The 20,329-nt window shown below is 39.0% G+C and overlaps 1 protein-coding gene across 5 annotated transcripts in view; it reads right to left on the bottom strand.

Moving 5' to 3' along the window:
- Positions 1 to 20,329, bottom strand: part of LIN54 (lin-54 DREAM MuvB core complex component) — a 38,641-nt gene that overhangs the window by 15,140 nt on the left and 3,172 nt on the right. For all 5 annotated transcript variants that reach the window (XM_085222575.1, XM_085222574.1, XM_085222578.1 and 2 more), the window contains 2 exons: positions 7,302 to 8,029; positions 1,813 to 1,933 (listed from right to left, as the gene is read on the bottom strand). In XM_085222575.1, the coding sequence (XP_085078701.1) occupies positions 1,813 to 1,933; positions 7,302 to 7,994 (814 nt within the window). In that variant the 5' untranslated portion in view covers positions 7,995 to 8,029. The remainder of the gene's footprint in view (positions 1 to 1,812; positions 1,934 to 7,301; positions 8,030 to 20,329) is intronic.

The raw sequence follows: 20,329 nt of genomic DNA, 5'->3' as shown, positions 1-20,329 counted from the left end.
AGCACACTTGGTTGCCAAACATGCAACCTAAAAAAACGTCACACTCTTCAGTATTCAATACTTCTATTCTTGTTTCCCCCCACTGTGTCTCTTATAACAGTTTTTCCCCTTCTCCCTGCATTTCTTCTGCTGCCCTTAGCATCAGCTTCCTAAATAGAATCTGGCTGCTTATACTAACAATTCTTTCAAATAAAGAATTTCCACTTCAGCTGGTAGAAATTTTCAAGCAATTAAAAATACCTATCAGACAGAGAAAAACACATAAGCAAATCAGAATTCAATCCCTTCTCCAAATACCAGCCTTTCTGCGCTGGCAAAGTGTACTACTGGTGGTTGAGATGGAAAGAGGAAAGGAAGGCATTTAGAAAGACTTCTTCTCTCACTTAGGAAAGCATCTTCACCTCCCAGTGATGCCTCTTGCAAACTCAGGGAAAAGTACTTTGTATTCTCCAGTATATTTATTTTAAGGGTAGAAGTTTATTTCTTTTGTAATGTATTTGTCTTCAATACTGCGTAGATACCTTGTGATCTATATGTTTCCTTTCACTCTGGAGGCAGCAGGATTTAGGAACCTAATGAAACAACATACTTGCAAAAACGATTTCTGCTGTGGTTCCTTAATTCCTTATGCTTGTCAATTTTCATGTAACAGCAGGTGAAAATGTAATGCCAGATAAAAATGTAATGCTTCTCAAAGTGGCTTTCTCCTCTCCAAGTTTATTTTTTAAACACACAAATAGCTTAATTCAGATGTGTGTAAACACAGCAAAGCAATCTTATTATTTATAGGTCTGTATGTTTGATGGGGAACTGTCTGAGGAAGAGGAATAAGTGGGAACTGGGACATCCAGTTTCACTGGCAACACAAAGCTGGGCACAGGCCAGTCTGACAGCACAAGGAGAGGATTATGATTCAAATATGTGCCAATCACTGTAACAGTGGAAATGATGAATGCAGGAGACAATTGCTTTCTTCTTACAAGCAGCTCAAGTCCCAGCTCTATGAAGACTTAACATATTCATTTAAATAAATGGAAGAGCTTTTAGGCCTACTTGGGTTTGTCAGTCTGAACAGCTGAGGAATCCCTTCAGAGCTCTGAAAACAACTCCAGCTTTCCACGTTTGTCCTTTGGTGATAATCTGCATTTTATCAAGGGACATATCAGTCCCACTGCCAAAGTGAACAAAAGCTTACACTGGTGGGGGCTTTTTTTTTTTTTTTTTACTAAGACAAAAAAGGACCAGATTTATTTTCCAAAGAGGCAAACCATCTCTTATTAACCTTAATTAACTTTAGACTCTTCTGAAATGCTTATTTCTTAAGCAGTTGAGCAATTCAATAGAAACAACAGCTTAATTGATAGTTCTCTCAGAAATGTTTCTCTTGTTATTTCCACGTACCACATTTTAGTCTATCATAAGCAGATTATAGAAATAGAAGAGCGTTTGCCTCCCTTCCCTTTTTTATTTATGTAAGTTATCCATAAATACTTTGTTTATCAAGTTGCCTTTTCTCAGGCTGAGACACTTCTCTCTTTCCCCCCCAAAATCCACAAAGTAAAAACATTTTGCAGAAAAACCAAAATAACCCAAATCTACAGCTAGATAAATGAAAAAAGTGTAAGGGAATCAACCACTGCCCATATCTGTTTCTACCTACCAAAATCTTTGCTGATTTTTTTTTTTTTTTCCCCAGTTGCTTCAGAAATCTATAATAAAAACCAATACAAAAAGAATTCTACCACCATCACCTCTTTAAATAGTCTTTTAAAAAATTGTAAAGCAAAACAAGTAAAGTCAAGTAAGTACAACCTGCAATGACCGGAGACACTTGAGTGGTCTGCCCTGTAACAGCTTTGCTATTGATTGGTTTTGCAAAGATGAGCTTGGTGATCACTGGGCCTGAAGTTGCAGTTCGGGTCTTCTTTGCAATCTGAAAGATGGATTAAAAAAAGAGCTCCAGTAACTTGAGTGTTTTGGATCGGAATGATCATGTTGTTACATACATCATACAAGAGGGCAACATTCACATGTCGAAGTAGAGAAAAATTGTTCACCTCACACTTTACCTCAATTTCTCATGAGTTATCTGTGCCACTCGAGAGAGCAAGCCAAAGCACGGCAGCCAAACCCCTTACAGTCAACCTATAAGGATTCTCTACAAACATGCCTTGATTTCAAGGTACCTTATTAGCGTCCTGAAAATAAATTTCACATGCAGTCTGTCTATATAAATACATTACCTTAGAAGTATCAGTCTTAAAATTTGAAGTTTAGAAAAATGTCACATTTTCAGGCAACTAGGAAATAACTTGTTCCTCAAACTATTTCAACAAGGCAACTCTTTACTTGTGCTGACATAGCAGCACACTTCTGCCCTATAAATGGGAGAAAAAATAAGCTGGAAACTCCTGGAAGTCTTAGACACTGGTTAACTAACACAAACATCAATTAGCTGTTATCCAGGTCTTTTGCCTACATTTCACAGCAGATCCAGTCCCCAGAAGCACTGCAGAACCAGGAACAAGTTCATGCAATTTGATGAGACAGATTGTTTCACTTTGAAGGCTTTTGTTTAAAAAGGGTTTGGTAACAAAGACTTCCCTGTGTCCCTTCCCGCAACAAACCTTTTCAATACTGAAGGGTCTGCTACCAGATGCATTTACCCTAACTGTTTCTACTAGCCCTTGGGCCTGTCCTGCATCCCACAGACATCAGCCACCAACTCTTGCAATGTCACAGACTCATGGCATGGCATCCACATGGGAAGCCACATACCAAGTTACAGATCTGCCTTTGCTACTGAAGCAGCTAACCAGAGAAGCCTCACACACGTAGAAAAATATAGACACAAGAGCTACTTCCAACAGCCTGAGAAAGTTGTGATTGCTTAAATGAAGCAAATGAGTAGGCTGGATGTTGTGGTTTCCTATACACAGCCCTATTTCTAGCATTTGCTGACTAAGAACACTTTTATAGTAGAGTAACACTGAAACATTCTAAGTGTTCTGCAATACATAATGAATTAAGCAGTCTCCACACAAAGATCAAGTGTGGGGCTGTTTCAACTGCCAGCACATGCTTGCAGGATGGCCGGGGCAGTCAGAGGTCCACCTGTGATGGGTCTGAACCTTCTAGCCTCCTACAGAAAGGATATGTCTCTGTGTGCTTGAACTGTGCCCAGCCAAGAGAAAGGGACACCCAGCAGCTCCGACACTACACAGCAATAGAGGACAAACAGTATTTAGAGGATACCTTGTGTTCCTCTGCATTTAGACTGGAGTGCTCTTTGGAGTAAACCTTCACCCTAAAATGAAGCAGCAAAGAAACCTCCATTCTTCTTGGAGATATATTCAGATTCAAATATAAATTTTTCACAGAAAGCTTAATTCACAGCACACTATATAAACATAACTCAAAGACATTTAACATCAAGAATTCACTTCTCTTTGCACGTATGTAGGGGATGGATGAACACAATCTAGTAGTATTTTATAAGCCAAACTACACATATTCTGGTTTCTGATTAGTTCCCCACATTTTACCTGTTGAATTAGCAATTTCCATTCTGTTGAAGTTAATTTAATTCTGTCATACGTTTCAGACCAACTCAACTGCTATTACTTTTACTCTTTGAAGTAAGGTCAAAATCTGACTCTGAACTTGATGACCACCTACCAGAACACAAGCACTGAAAAGCAGTTGTTTCCCAGTAACAGCCATTAACTTAGCTTAAATTATTGGTGTAAATGTTTGTAAAACACCAGCCAACAACACAAATTACCTCGGAGAAAAGTAAAAATCCCAATACAATAGCCAGTCAACAGAAGTAGGCTCCTTCCAGGCTCAACTTACAACACCCTCCTGTTGGTCTAGTAAGAAGGAGTTCTAACACCACGTAAGAAAAGACCGAATCCTTCAGGCCTTTGGAGGCATAGAGAAACCCCAACACAGTTCCCTTGGCCATTAGAAGCAGGCCGCACGCTCCCAGCCAGCTGGCTGCCCCTTGGCAGAGAGCCTTTTTGAGAGCCCTGCTGCAGGGGCTGATAGCACAAGTGCTTCAGTGGAAAACTCATTACCCACTTCAGTATGACTAGAGAAGCCAGAGGAAATCAAAATGACAGACTGCCCCTTTGATGCTTCAGCAAGAGCAAGTACTCTGGAGCTCTCTGTCATTGCCTATACTAATCACAGGAAGTTAACATTATTCCTCTTTGCCTATGTAAGCTAAGCACGCTCTCCACAAGTTTCTTCAAATTAGACTGCAAAAGTATTTCCTATAGCAACAAGCTTTTTCATTAGGAAAATATTAAGAAGCACATTCCAGTCATTTTCTCTGTAAAGTGGGAGAACGATTAATATGCAAGCATCTCTACTTAAAGCATTAATTTGTGCCTCTGTAAGCACTCCCCACTAACCAAGATAGCAAGCACGCTTCTGTGACCAGACTCTGACTTCAGCTGTCAAACAACGTAGTAGTCACACCTTGCACTTACTGGTAGATACACAACACTACTACCACAAGGAAGCTAACATTCCATGAATCTACTCCCTAGATGACCTCACCGGAGATCTTCCACATAGCCACACCCAAAGTAATTTATACTTGGTATAAAAGGAAAAAAAAAAACAAACAACCACACAGAGACTGGAAATTGAAGATAACAGCATACTCCAGAGAAGATAATAAGGATATGATACTGTATCAGGAATAGGAATTTTCTGTGGGATTAGGGAGTACATGCCATTATCCTTCCACTATGAGACACAGCCACAATGCTGGCAGTTGTTTTGCCATGGTAGCAATTGTGCTTCAGACATGCAGATTTAACTGCTGAAATACACAGGCAGTTACCACACCAAGACAAGTTCAAGTCAGACCAGTCTAGTGACAGCTGTGGTAGTGGGTCTGGACCTCTGGTTGAGTCATCTGCAAGGCTCAACTTCTGCTTTGCACTGAAGCATCAGCTAATATACTAGCTCATGGTGATTTTTAAGCTTGCATGCAAGCAGGAACGCTAGGCTAAAAGCAGATGCATTTGCCAAGTCGTTTTTTCCACATTCAGGGTAGTGATTTCAACTATACTGTGACAAGTCACCCAGGTCTACAAACAGGAAAGCAATAAGACTCTTCTCTTAGACCCTTGGGATTCTTGAAAGAATCCTAAGGTCATGCTACATTTTGTACTGCACAGCCTCATAACTCTCAACACTGCAGAGAGGGAGCAAGATTACAAGGAACGTTCTGCTGGAACTCTGTCAACTCTGCCCTTTCTCAAATGATGAGATATCAGGTATTACAAATAGATTATAGTAAGACTAATGAATTTCCTTGATCTGAGAATTTGCTAGTACAGTGATAGTGTAAGGAGAATTGTAGAGAGGTTCTTAGTCATCCAAGTCTAGTCTTTTATCAATTCACTTTTCAGCAACAAGTCCAAATGACATGCGGCTGTGCATTTGAAAACAACTGAATCACATGAGTTAAGTTACATATAACTCCTGGGAAGCAAGGAGGCATTCATGGCTTCCTTTTCCACTCAGAAGGTGCCAAGAAGGCACTGAGAGTTTAGAGTTTCATTCTGGATCTTAGGGTAATGCATGACTTCATTTTCTAAGCCAGGAACTCGAAGCATGGGTTACCTCCCCTGTCATACATGATAGAATAGACTGAATCTCTCACTTAGCCTTATATAACCCTTTGATAAAGTAATTTTCTGCAGGGATAAGTACTGTCTGGGAGCTGCTCACGTAGCTGTCTTTTCTGCAGTATCAGGCAGTTCTAACAAACTGAACGCTGTTGTCTTGCTTTTCATTTCTACTTCTTCTACTCCTTATAACAAGAAAAAACAAACAATGAATATCATGAGTTAACAATTCTATCAATTTTAGAAAAGGAAGTAAAGACTTAAAACCATTTGTTAATTAATTTAATTGTGGTTTGATTAACTTTGTTAAGTCCATTTGTATCAGGTTACATTAAGGAACCTGTAACATTCCTAATGACAAACAGTAGAGGTCAATCATTAAATCACTGCTGGCACAAGTAGTCTCATGCAAGCAGAAGCTCATCACAGGCAAGTTTTCTTCTTCTGTTTCTTGTATGTGCCAGTTAGCAGTAACTGAAGCTAATAGGTACTGATCCGCTCTTACACCTTCCTGTACTGACTCACAAGCAAACACTTTTGAAAGCTATAATGTCAACAGTATCATTAACAAGGAACTACAAAAGTAAAAGCAACATACCAAATAGATATATTTAAAACAGTCTTAAGTATGAAACATTTTTTCTTGCAGATATAGGGTAGCGACAAAGGAGGAAAAAGCAGGCACAGGTGCAAGGACCATCTACTGATTTAAAACAAACTATCACGTGACAGTTGTTCATGCTTGCTTATCACAAGATACTAGCTGTAGGATGTACCACTGCTTGCAGTATGCTTAAAAGTCAGTCATTTTTCACATGCAGGAAATTTGTTTTTGCTTGTATACTTGGAATTTTCCTTTCTCATTTTACTCAACTGTAAAAACGTTTATTTTCCACCATAACCTCCACTGAGTTCCAGCTTTCCTTTCATGATTTTTTGATTTGTATCTCACCTCCATTTAGAACAACATCACTCACATTCAGTTCTGCCACATATCAGACCCCTTTGGCTAATAGCCCATGTCTTTTCAATATATTTTCAGATCCGTTAAGATTCTCTCTACTTTCAATTACCTCAAGATCTGTACCTGAAGCAGGAAATAGCATTTAGAAGTGTGCATCTTACAATATAATCTAGCTGATCAATATACATTGATAAGCTTAAGCAGGTTTAAGGTAGACAAGATGTACCGTTTTTGTTCCTTCTCAAATGCATTAAGGTTCTTCAGAGACTTTACTTGTAACAAGCTAAATTTAAGAATTTAAGAAACTAGTTGCTCTTAAAAGAGGAAAGCAGCGTACACTTGGAATAAAGAATGGTAGTCATCAAGAGTTCAATTCAGTCTTATGAAAGCATATAGAGTTTATTTTTATAAAACGAAAACAATGGGAAAATTCAATATAGTGAATTTTGATAGTTAACTTCCTCTGAGGCAAACCCCTAAGATTCAAGACAGTAGCTGGGAAATAAAAGGCATACAATTGTAAATGCATTCACAGATGAAAGAGTGGGTTAAGAGCAGCCTTGCACTTTTATACAAGGAAAGGAAAGGTTGAAAGCAACCTTTCAGTGTGTCAGCCAGTGAAGGAAGTAGACAACAGTCGCACCAACAGAATCATTTTAAAGAGGTTTCATCAGCATAACTCACTTTACCTGTACTGTTTTTAATTGCTGGGTCTGCAAAACAGAAGGCTGGGCAGCAGTATTTATCAGCTGACTTCCCTGTGTTAAAGCCGAGACACCAACAACAGGTTTCACTTCTGACCGACCTCCAATAACAACTTTGATCTGCTGGCCTTGTACTTTGGAGTCTCCACCTTGGGTCTGGGACACAGTCTTCTGTGCCTGCGGGAGCTGGCAGCGAGGTAACGCTAAAACAATGGGTTGGCCAGTCTTGCCCAAAGTTGTTACAATTAGCTTTTGCCCATCTGGTTTAATACTCTGATTGCCTATTTTAAGGTCAGTGGTCTTGTTCAGAATAATCTGATTGGCTGATATAGTGACCGGAGTCTGAGTACCAAGCTTATGGAGACCACTTTGAAAGGCAGGCTTTACTACTGAATTTCCTTCAGTTTTTATAGTTGTGGTGTTTGCAGTCACATCACCCGAGTGATTACTGGGTGCAGTAACTGGTTCTGAGGTGACTGTGGCTGTAGTTGTAACTGAAGCGTCACTAGTGGAGCTTATGTTCACTATTTCTTCCAGTTCTGTTTCCATGGGAATAGAATCTCCCATTGGTGAAGACACGATAACCGCCTCAATGCTGTCATCTTCCACCAGAGTTATACCAGTGTCCATTATTTCCTCAGGGAGCAAGCTGTTTACTTCTGCTGAAACCACCTCCATTTTAGCAGTTGTGGCAGTGATGACTGTAGCAGGTACTGCAACAATAGTAAAAATAAGAAGTTAGTGGCTTCCAAAAAAGCAAACATTCTGCAAAGCTTTATGAATAACGTTATCTGAAGAAAACATAAAACAGCAGAAAAGAAAGTACTGTGAGTATGCAAAGGAGGAATATCATGGAAAAAGAAAAAGCTATCAAATCCAAACACACTTGGCTGAATTTACTTTCAATAAGAATTTACAAAGCTCTTCAATATCATCTGTTCAAGTGAAATACAGGCTTGGACTTTCTGCTGATTACCGGTCCACTTCTAGCAATTTAGCATGCCTAAAGAAGTGTCTGTCGGCCCCCCTCTCCCCCTGAGACGGGCACCTTGCTCACAGATATTCAAGTTTACTGAGATATAGAGAAAAAAGTAAAAAAAAAAAAAAAAAAAAAGCTACACAAATCCAAAAGATGATGATTCATTTTGTCACATGTATCACACCTACTAGCAAGGTGCCTGGCTTCAGAGATTTGTTTTCCATTCCAGATGCAACAGGGATTCATTGTTGTCTTCTCATTTCAGAAATCTCATGCAAGCAAACAGCTGTCTCACAATGGTTTTTTTTTTTTAGCCCCAGAAGCTCAATCAGCAGCCTACCTTGGGACCAAGGCAAAACTCTGCCTTTCCACCACAAGGTTGAATGGCAATTCCTCTCTGTTAGCAGAGAAGTGCATCTCAACTGTTCTCTTCACGCTCACAAGAAAATATAAATCTCAAACTCACGATCAACTCATAAAATTTTCTAAAAGCAAAACAAATATAATCCTGCCTGAAACATAGCAGTTTTCTTTTTAGTGGATTAGTATGAATGCCCAGCTTATCTACATAAAGTTTCACATGACAAACCTTAAAGAACTGCTGCATTTATCACTCTCACTAAAACTGCATTATTGTCAGACTAAAAACAGATGCACTTAGTATGGCATTTTCTTCATTTGCTGACCCCATCACCATGCTTGAGCACTACATGGGAGAGCATATGGCACAGATATACACACTCCACAATCTTGAGTACTTCTTGTAAGTGCAAGAGGACAAGATCCTCACAAATCCAGTTTCCTCCTTAACAGGAAAAGCAGACAAGTTGTATATACCTAGGTGCCATACAAAATTAAGGAACTATGCTGCTAAAAACATACCAAATGCTGGGGTGACAACTAACTCACTTGGGGTCATTGGTCTTGGATTTCACAGGGTGGTAGGTAACCACAGAACAGCTGCATTTCACCTATAAAGTACAGGGGATGAGGAAAAACTAACCTGCTACAGTCTACCTTATTTACACATTGAGCTTAGAAAGCCACGTTGGACAAGTCACTGGGCCCTACTGATCTCAATGGATACCATCCTAATTCCACTCAGCTCCTTAGTACAAGCTGTATCACACTGCTGCCAATATTCAAGCATCCTCAGCTGTGTAAGAACTTGTTCAGATGACTTCCAGTCAAATGCGTACACAGCTCACTTACTGGCAGACACTTAAATGTCTGTTTTCTGATGTCACTGCCAGAAATACCTCCTCTTGGAGAGTATTTATCCTAAAGTAACGCCAAACAGCCTTAATTGATGCCAGTCCTCATAACTAGTGCTAGACACAACACCTTACTCCTAAGGACACATTAGTAATGTTAGTATCGCGTTGCTGTCTTGGAGTCAAAGTGGTTAGCCGTGTACAAGGTAACAGAAAAACTGGAATAGAAGTGGACTGCTTTTGCATATGCTAAGAACACTAGCACTTTTTTTGGGTTGCGCTGTTTTATTTTCTCCTCATCCTTCCCCTTTGACCTAAACAGAACTATGCCTTAAACCTTACAATTCAGAGCTATTCTGTATAAAAAAACCTATCATGCTCTTCTTGTCCTGAAAGGATGAAAGGGATTGGATCCAGATGCTGGACTCTTAAGGTCAACCACAACCCAAATAATGATTGCTCCTATGTTTGAAAATAAGAGAATCATCTAAATCAAGCAGTGGAAAAACAAATTCAGTAACAACATACTATTTCAAATGATTTACTTTTGCATTGCATACTTACGTGCTGTTCCATAAAAGAAAGGTCAGTCTTAGTATCTTTTAGTAACATAACCATAAAGAATTGAAATATATCTAAGCAGCTATGCAGATAAACAGAAACTTACTCATTTCTTGTATTCTTTGTGCCTCTGCCACAAGGTGGTAAATGGCTGTTAAACATCTTTATCTAGTTCAATGAAAACTTAAATAGAAATGCAACAGAATTTTGAACAGCACTGACTTCTAACCTCCTGTACTTCAAAAATAGAAAAAAAGTAAATTGTTTCAAGTCTGAAATTAAAATCCGGTAAGTTAAAAGATGAGAAACATTACATGTTTTTTAAACTAACAACTTACAGACATTAACAGCAAGATTTTTTGAAGTATTAGGGCTCATCATCTTACAGACAGCTTTCATTGCTGTGTAGAGTGATGCCAATGACAGCAAGAAAAACACCAAACAACTTACTGGTTCTATTTCTCCCTTGTTTACCCAACTGAAATAGATGCATGAAATGAAATGAGGAAATCTTATCTATATGAAGCAGCTTTTGATGACAGCAGCTTCTCAACATCCCAGAAGATTTTTTTTTTAAATTTACTTCTAGGTATTTATTCTGGATTTCTCAACAATCCAGCTGCTTGTTTTTTCAAATTCATTCATAACAAACATACTATTTATATTTTTTTTGCTCCCCTACTAAAATGATTTCCAATTATAAAGCATGCCAAACCCTTGAAGGATTCATTACTAAGTATTTACATGCATTCAGTTGAAAACCCTACGAGAATTGTCTAAACCAAACAAGTCGATAAGCACACTACACTCCACAAAGACTGTACAAGCACTTATTAATAGATCAGTTGAGCCCACAGAGTAAGGCCAATGCAACAGATTAAAAGCTCTTGAAAAAAAAATGCATATAATGAGATTTGTTCATTAAGACTCTATCCCAGCATAGGACATAAAGCTACCTAAATGCATTGAAAAAATAATTACGGACTGAAGTGTATTGTCAGCAAGGTCTGGTAGCAATGGCTTTCAGAAATTACTTTGTCACCTTCTTTTGAGAATGGAGACTGCATCAGGACAAAACTGTCCTGATGCCCACTTGTGCCCATCTTACTGACTACAGACCTACATTTGATAATCATAAAGAAGATAGAAAGGAACATCCTGAAACTTGCTTTTGCTTAACATAATATTTCGATAGTTCTGAATCCTGTACTTGTTTCTCAAAATCCTCACAAAGCTACGGTGCTTTTTTTTTTTTTCCTTTGTATGTTTTTCCATTTTTTTAATTTTAGTTACACTACAAATAAAGAAACCGAGGAAAAAAAAAACCACTGATCACCATATTTGTATCAATATAACTTCATAAAGATTAAAGCGGATTTATAGATAGGAGGATAAAAATGCAATGATTGTTGGCAAAATACAGAATGGAGATAAGGGTTCTGACAGATACCTGTGTGCTCGGATCAGGGGTCTCCTCACTACCTGTACCTCCTGCTTCCCGTGGTCTTTTCAGGCTTAGCGATGCTCAGTCTTAAGAAAACAACAGCATAACCCTGCAGGCTCAAGAAGATTGATCAGGCCTGCCTGAAGTTGTTGGCAATGCTACTTATAAACCAATTTCAGAAACGTCATTTCATCAAGTAAAGAAGGAGACTGAATGAGAAACACCTCCTGTATCAGCACCCACCATGAAGTACAAAAGCAAAAAACCCAAAACGAAGAAAATCCAAATCTAAAAGCTTCATAAATGCACCAAGTACAACAGAGCCCCTAAAGAACTGAGATTGCCTTGGGATGAACAAAAGCATTGCCAGGTGGTAAGCAGATACAAGTACAACCAAGTACCTTTGCCAGATACTGGAGGAAGCAGGTATTTAAAGGTGGAATAGAGGTGCACCCTTAGGTACAGCACTATTAAGAGCCAGCAAGAGCAAATGTACTGAAATTGTTGAGCCATTCCTAGTCTGACGAGGTCATCCCCAGTGCCGCTGTTCAAAGACAAATTGCATAGAAATGTCTAGCGTATGTAAAACTAACTGCTTCATCTCCAACCACCAGCAGATGCAAATATTCATACAATCACCACTACAATTTTCTTCCTGAGGGGTGAAAAACAAGAAACTATTTTGCAGGTCCTGGAAAAACTACTCAGAATCTTTGCAGTAATGTAGTTACAAGCACTTACATATACCCTTGTGCTGTCTTTTCCTTAGATCAGTGAAGCCAGGAAAAGATGATCAGCTATTAAGATAATCGAGGCAGATGCCCGTTAACTTGTACAAGGGAAAACACCAGTACAGCTCCAGTTTCTTTTCCTCAAGGGGCTTATAAGGGTATGTGCAAGTGGGGGAAAGTGTGACTGGATACTAGAGTTGTATCAATGGTGGAGAAGTAATAGTGGCCATCTGAACAGGTAGTTGTTCACTGCAGGTCAAAGGGACTCAAAAACCCAACTGGAAAAAGGCAAAACAAAACTGTATCAATGGTTCACTGATAGAACAGGGGTGACATTGAGAGCTGGTTTTTTTTTTTTTTTTTTTTTTTTTGTGTGTTGTGTGTGTGTGTGTGTGTGTGTGTGTCATCACTTAAGATGAAGGTGTGACTAGGACTGTTTACATGCTATGGCTCAGATTTGAGTATTTTATAACTCAGAAATCCCTGTAATATTCATATGAAGTTACAATAATAAAAATCAGCATATTCCTAGACTTCTTATTGAGCAAGGGCTAAAAGAAATATTCCTTTATTCTTGTGGTTTATTCCTGGCAGGCAGCTGAACACCAATGCAGTCTTTCACTCACTCCCCCTTCCCAATGGGATGCAGGAGAGAATCAGGAAAATTTAAAGAAAAAAAAAAAAAAAAAAAAGAGAAAAGAACTTGTGGGTTGAGACAAAAAGATAGAAAAGGAAGAGAGAAATGAACAACAATACACACACAAAAGAAGTGATGCACAACAATTGCTCATCACCCGCTGACCTGACTGGTGCCCAGCCAGTCCCAAATCAGCAGCTGCCAGCCAACTCCCCACCATTTTTATATATATTTTTTATTTTTTTTTAATAGATATATTTTTTTTTCTCACATGATGCCATATGGCATGAAATATCCCTTTGGCCAGTTTAGGTCAGCTGTCCTGGTTATGCCTGGGGTAGCAAATTGTCCTCCCTCCACTCTTTCACTGGCAGGATAAGAAGCTGAAGAACTGAGATGTCCTTGGCTCTGTACAGCACTGCTCAGCAGTGACTAAAACATTGCTGTATTATCAACATGTTTTTCTCCTAAAGCCACAACATAACATCATACCAGGCACAATGAAGAAAATCAACTCCATCCCAGGACAATTTCTTAATCCACTGAACGGAATAGAGGCAAGAGCAGGAGGAAGTAAGGGAAAAACAGAACAGATCCTTGATAATTATGACTCCTTTTCATTTAAGCTATTCATCTAGAAAACTTGAGATACTTTCAGCCACACGCAATGGAAGCTTAGGTGCTCTCATTCTTCCCTATTTTTCAGGTTTTGCTCACCTGCGCTAATAGCAATATGCACGTTCCACAAGGCTGTCTAGCAGAAAAATCAATTTTTTCTTTTTTTTTTTTTTTTTTTTTGAGATTATGGGGTTTAAAATTTCTCAACAGCAACTTGTTGGAAACTCCTCCCCAAGAAAAGAAAAGATCCAAGTACTACTCAGTAGGGGAAATGCAGGAGCAATTCATTCGCCTGTTCACATTTCCCTTCCTAATTTTCCAGCACATGGGACACAAAGAAAGCTTCTTGCAATTCTTCAACCTTGGAACAATTACTAAGCTCTCCATACTGCAGTCAATGACATAAATGATACAGAAGAGCAAGGACAGTTAGAGCACAGTTAGCTAAAAAGCACCCAGAGGAACAGAAATTGTTCTCTCATGGGTCTGCTTTTAAAAAAATAAACAAGTTTTGTTGAAGTTTAGGTCCTTGAAACAGGTATGTTTTATCAACATAAAGATATGAAAAATCACGAAGCCTTTAACTGATCACACTCAAAGCCTAAGAAGCGATGCACGCAACATGACCACACAGCCATCCTTCACTACAATGCCTCTGATACAAACATGCTGCAACATTCAGCAATCCCATGACCCGATGCTGTTTTCTTCACAGTGAAATGAATTCTCACACACAAGGAATCACAGTGTGCTACCACAGAAATTAGATTATACACACAGAGTACAAAAGCAGTTCTGACAATAGAAGTAGAAGTCCTTAAATATAGAACATGACCAAAAATCCCCATGAGTCAGAAAGCCTTTCATGCATAACAGAAGCTTGAAGGAAAGAGGGGAAAAACACAAGTTTTTCATGAAAGCAGTACGTCATACAAGTCATCAATGCTTGAATTACATTACACCTATGTGAGTGACCTGCTTACTAGAAAACCATCCTTTTAAAACAGATCTAATCTAAAGCGGACAATAGCCTTTCCACCACAAGAACTGCTGGCACATTGCCCAAATGTACTATCAAGTATGAAACAACACTAGCAAGAAAGACATTTCTCTCACTGTTGATTAAAAAAAAGGTACTGAGAAGCATTACTAAAACAAACAAAACCAACAAAAACAAAAAACCATCCCAGACGCTGTCCTGGAATGACTTGTACCTAGAAAACTGAACCACTTAAAGGTCAAGTTACTTTTCTATGCATAGCTCACAGCTGTTACCCAGCATTCACATGCTAATTAAATGTTCATCAAGAAGGTAGCAAAACCATGTCATATTAGTAATATTAGTCTGCATTTCATGGCGTATCTACATTTCAAACTGCATGTATCTGTAGTTTTTCAAGTAGTCAAAAATTCCATGTTTGCTAGTTGTAGCAAGTGGAAAACTTGCACTTCTGCTTGGTTCTGAAGATTAACCATGATCAGCCAACAATAAATCTGGTCCTCGAGGGCAGTTTAGTGCCCTCAAGGGTCTATTCCTTGTTGGTGCCAAGAAATGCTGGCTTGCACTTAACAATAAAGCTATTACTGTCATGGGAATGCTGCCTGTCAATCTAACAGCACCCCATTCTGTATGCACATTGATACGTACATATTTGAGAATTGACTGGCACGTCCAATTGAAGTAGGCAGAAACCAAAATTAGGTAGTTAAGATATCCATTTATGCTCCATTTACTAACAAATAAAGCTTTGCATGAAGTAGGCTCCATACCCACATCCATGTTCCCTTTTCTCTTAGAAAGGAGTGGTGTAGCAATAAGGTTTAGCACTGCATATTCAGAGCACACCCTCCTATTGCAACCTTCCAGGAAAGACGTGGATATATGCAACATTCATAGCAGCAGAACACTACCAAGTGTCTCAGTTTGCTTTCTGTTCCAAATAGACCTCCAATGCAAACTAAAAGATAGAAACTGAAAGAATCAGAATATTTCCTTTCTCCTTCCTTTGGTTTGCACTGCCAATTGCCCTCATTTTCACGGTAATACAACAGCACAAACTCTACAAAAAAAAAAAAAAAGTTGTGTTCTTATAATCATTAAATACATTTTGCAGGTGTTCAGTACCACAAAATCTAAGTTTTGAGTCTGCAGATTCTGTACATTTAGTGAAGCTTTTCTAACTTTAGGCTCTATGCAAACTTTGTGGTGAGACCAAAAGAAACAGTCATAACATCAACATGTAATTTATCTTCCTCAATACTCCAAAAAAGTAACGCATCAGGAATCTGATGTCAAAACGAGTATGGATGCAGCAAACTTAGCTCAACTGAAAAGCTAACAGACAGGTAAAAGGCATCGGCCCAAGAAACACAGATTTGAGAAAAGTGCTTCATTCCAGTCTTTTAAGCATAGCTTGAAATAAAGGTTTTACTTTCCTTCTTGATGTCTCCTGAACACCGGCCTGAAGAAGAGTTGGCTAACATGGCACTATCGCCCCAAACACACACTGGAAAACAAGCAGCACAGAAGCTGCCACTACAGGCTTGATATCCAGCTCCCCACAGACTGCTAACAGGTGTTATCATACCAGGCACCTTTTAAGGTTAGGCTTGCTGCCAACAATTTCTGCAGGAGTGCATTTTAATCTTGTATTTACGCGCTAGGGTTCATCATAACGGAGCCGTAAGCCATCCACTTTACCAAGGCTTGGCAAGTCCAGAAGCACAATGGTTACATAGTGCATGACACGTGTACTTCAGCACCACTGCCACTCCAGGATGTAGAACACATCACCCAGCTTACTCTAACCGAAATCAAAACACGTACAATGCTGATTTTAGCATGGTAATTCACTTACAAAAATACACAACAGTGTGGCATTTTTATTAGCAACTCACAGTGGTTATGTGTCTTAAGTAACTACTTGAGCCTTTTAATCTCTAACTTCTTTTAACTTTTACAAGTAGATAGAAATCTAAGATTAAACCTGTAATGCTTTCAAGAGAGCTGTCAGGATTCAGAGAGCAGTGAAAGTTGTCATGGCCTCTATTGCTTATCTTATCAGTGAGTTGGCTTGCTTCAGTTTTGAGCCCAATTGAGCAATAGAAGAAAGGCAACAACACCTCTATGAAGAGTCAGGTTGCAGTAATTTGCCAGAATCCTGCATATCTAGATGCAGATCTCAGCAGCTCTACGAGCCTTACACACAACACTCTACAAGCACAGAAGTCTATCTACTTGCAGCAAGACTGAGCTGAACATAAACAGATTGCCTGCAGGCAAATTGTGATTTGGTTTTGATACCAAGAACATCATTACTCCTCCCTTACACTTAAATCTGTAAATAGAGGACCTTCATATTGCTTTTGAAAGGTATTCGAATAACCACATTGCATAGCATCTGGCTTGCTTTTGCAGAACCAATTCCATATGAAGATTTTGAGACAAGATATCAATTCAATAGGAGAAATGGAACTCCAGTGAAATCTTGGTTTCTGCTCCAGAAGTACGTGGGCCACTTCAAAGTCAAGCTTCTCAGATGTCCGAAGATGGTAACGCAAATGGTTGAAGAATTTCTGGGCATAAAACATACAAACAACTAGTGGCAAGTTTTCCTCAAGAGTTTGTTAGAAATCCAACTGTTAAGTTTTTCCAGAGAAAAACTTGAAAAACATCTTACACACAGTGGACTAGCCAGAGAGGCTTGATAGACACAACATATCTGACAGATATTTTGTTTTCAATATCCTGGACATAACAGAGAGATTCATTGTATCTTACACCATCTCTGCAGATGCTTTTTTCCAGACAGCACACTAAAGACACCTGTGAGGAAGAGCTCTCCACGCCTACCCTCTGCTGATCTACATATCCCTTCCTGGTCTCACAGGACACTCTTCCCAATTGCACTTCCACAGCAAACACATTCATAGCCAGACAAGTTGCCACCATACTGAGCTGAAACGGATCCAGAAGGTCTGCCTCATTCACAGAAGAAAATTTAACACAAAGCCTGGTGCTTCTCCACAGAAGATGTTTTTATCTTTCAAGACGACCTAGCTCATTGCTTGCTTCTTTCCTAAACAAAGAACAGCTCTGCGTATAGTCAAAAAGTGTTAGCAAGCTGCCAATTCAGTTTTTGTAATGGGAGTCCATCAGCATTACACGTTGCGAGGCACTGAAGCTGACTGTGCAGAAACAATCCCACCTTGGCAGGTTACTTGCTGTGACTCAGCACAGCATGAACACAAAGCACTCCAATCAGCCAGCATCAACCTCTCAGAAGCCCACCACAGCCCAGCTCAGGACACGTACCAAATATGCACCAAAACAAGTTTTATTAAAGCCAACACCCAACCGCATCTACAGGACCTACACACAACTATGGGACGTGTTTGTGCAAAACTGGACAGCACCTGCATTGCTGAGGGAAGCCCAGGTTCTTATCAGAACAGCTAAGGGCTGTTCTAAGCCCTCCTTCCCCCTACCAAAAAAAAAAAAAAAAAAAAAGAAGAAGCTGATTTTACAGCCATAAACAAATTACAAGAATAAGCAAAGAGAGTAACTCATGAGGACAAAACTTGATTTGACAATGCGAGACAATTGGCTAGAAGTCAAAGCTTTTTAATTTAGCCTACATCTTTTTCTAGATGCAACACCCAAACTCATCTGCCCCTCCAACAGAGAAGGGGAGCTCATACTTGTCCCCCAGTTATTCCAATAGCCATCCATTATGAAAGCACTCCCGCTTTCAGGTTTTCTGCTTCTCTCTGGGAGAGTCCATACCTCACATCCAATTGTTATTTTTTTCTTCACAGGTAACAAAGCAACAGCCTTTCCTTTATCACTGCAGTCTCCAATTGACTACAGCTTTGTTAGTCCCCAAGGCTGCAGCCAGTTTGCAGCACCAACACCAAACTATTCTGTGTAGGAGGAAAAACAAGCATTGCTACTTGATTTAATGCTCCAGAAGTTACCTCAGCAAACAGAAGAATTTTAGTTCAGGAAAATCTTGATTTAATTAAAAATACAAGCCTTGTAGTCCCCACAGATTCTTATCTTCTAGCTAGTGCAGGTGACACAGAACACCTGCCCATGCAATACAGAATCAAGCAACAGGTCAGAAAGAGAAGTGAAGGTCATTCGATGATGTAAGTTGATTAAAAAAAAAAAAAAAGGAATTATTAGAGAAATTATTTGATTGCGTCATTTTATTCAACAACAAGAAACACTTCATTTTGTTTGCTGTGCTAAGTCTTTTTGCCAAGTTCATACAGGCACACTGAAACTCGCAAAGATCAATGGTGTAAAAGGTCTGAAAACAATTCTAAAGAAACTCTTCACAGCCAGTGTTTCATTTGGCAGGGAAGCCTTCACTAAATCATATGCATACCCAAGGTTTGTTCAGGACAATTAGCATTTTATCAAATTTAAGATCACAACTATGTGTAGGCCATCAGTGTTCTACAATTTCCTAATTAATTACCATCCTTCTATTTTACTGCTATTTCAATAACGGGCAAAGCGCTGCCCTTCATTCCACGTATTCCCTATTTCCTCAACCTCTTTTGTGCTTCACGTTTTGTCTCAAAAATTACAGGGTTTGTTTTGTCATAAAGCAAAGAATTGCAAAATCACTCAGCAGTGCATTTCTTCCAACAGAGAGTCTTTTGTTTAAGCTTACTGAGCTAGAGATGGCCTTAAAAATACAGTCACACACACAAAAAAAAATCAAAAATGTTAACTCTTAAGAAAGCTATGACTAACAAAGGTCAGTGGAAAAATTAATGAATTAAGCTCACAAACTCACTATGTTTGTATATGTAACAGCTAAGTGAAAGCACATCATTATGACACGATAAGAAAAATTACGCACGTGGAACGAATTCATTTCCATTCTCTGCACAAGGTGAGATATGGAGGGAGTCTGCCCATTTCTCAGAAGATAGCACTTCTAGATTTATCAAATACAGTAACAAAGCAAATTGTTGCAAGTGAAAAAAACAACCTTACTCTTATCAAATGCTGAATGCAGAACTCATGTAAGTAGCAGTCTTTTTTTTCCCCAATATTTTAAAAGGAATACTAAGAACCATCAAGTGCTAAAGAGACATTTTATGTTCTTCATCATAAATTCATCTGGCTATAGTTACAAAAATTATAACAGTTCCCAAGGCAACCATAATTCACTCAAGGTGCAGCACCCTCTTGCCATTACTCCATGCAAGTAGAATGAGCAAACTAGCCCTATTAGCAGCCTCTATGGGTTTAAAGTAACAGTTACCACATGCAAGGCACAGGATAGTTTTTTGTTACACAGGAAGTATTTCAGTTAGGTTTTAATGGGAGAAAAATATTAAGCTGATGTCTTTTCTGCCATGTTTATTATAGAAGTACTAGCCATTTTATTAATAATGGCTGGAAGGGGAAAAAAAAAAAAAAAAAAAGGAAAATCCACTTGCCAAAAGCCAGTAATGAAGAAAAATTCCTTTCCTTGGCCAGTTATGGCTAATTTAAGTTTTCATTACAATTTTAAAAAGAACACCAGCAGTGAAACAATCTTACTATCAAGAAACTGGCTATTACATACTAATAAATTATGCACCTGCTCCAATTTTTGGGTAGATAACAGTGCAAAACAGAGGGATATCTATTGTTTCACTGTTATTTCAGACAGCACTTGCTGTGCGCACGTCATCAGCAGTATTACCACCTTGTACTTGAATTCCCCAGAAGTACTCAGCAGGCACTATGGCTACAGCCCTCCTGTTTTCCTCTGGCATCTGCTTATCCATTTCCATCCAACACGTTCTTTCCTCCCTGTGCTAA

Source organism: Meleagris gallopavo, chromosome 4 (assembly GCF_905368555.1).
Source record: "Meleagris gallopavo chromosome 4, MGAL_WU_HG_1.1, whole genome shotgun sequence".
Lineage (NCBI taxonomy): Eukaryota > Metazoa > Chordata > Aves > Galliformes > Phasianidae > Meleagris > Meleagris gallopavo.
The sequence above is the reverse complement of the archived record's forward strand: the minus strand, read 5'-3'. Positions and strand labels throughout refer to the sequence as shown.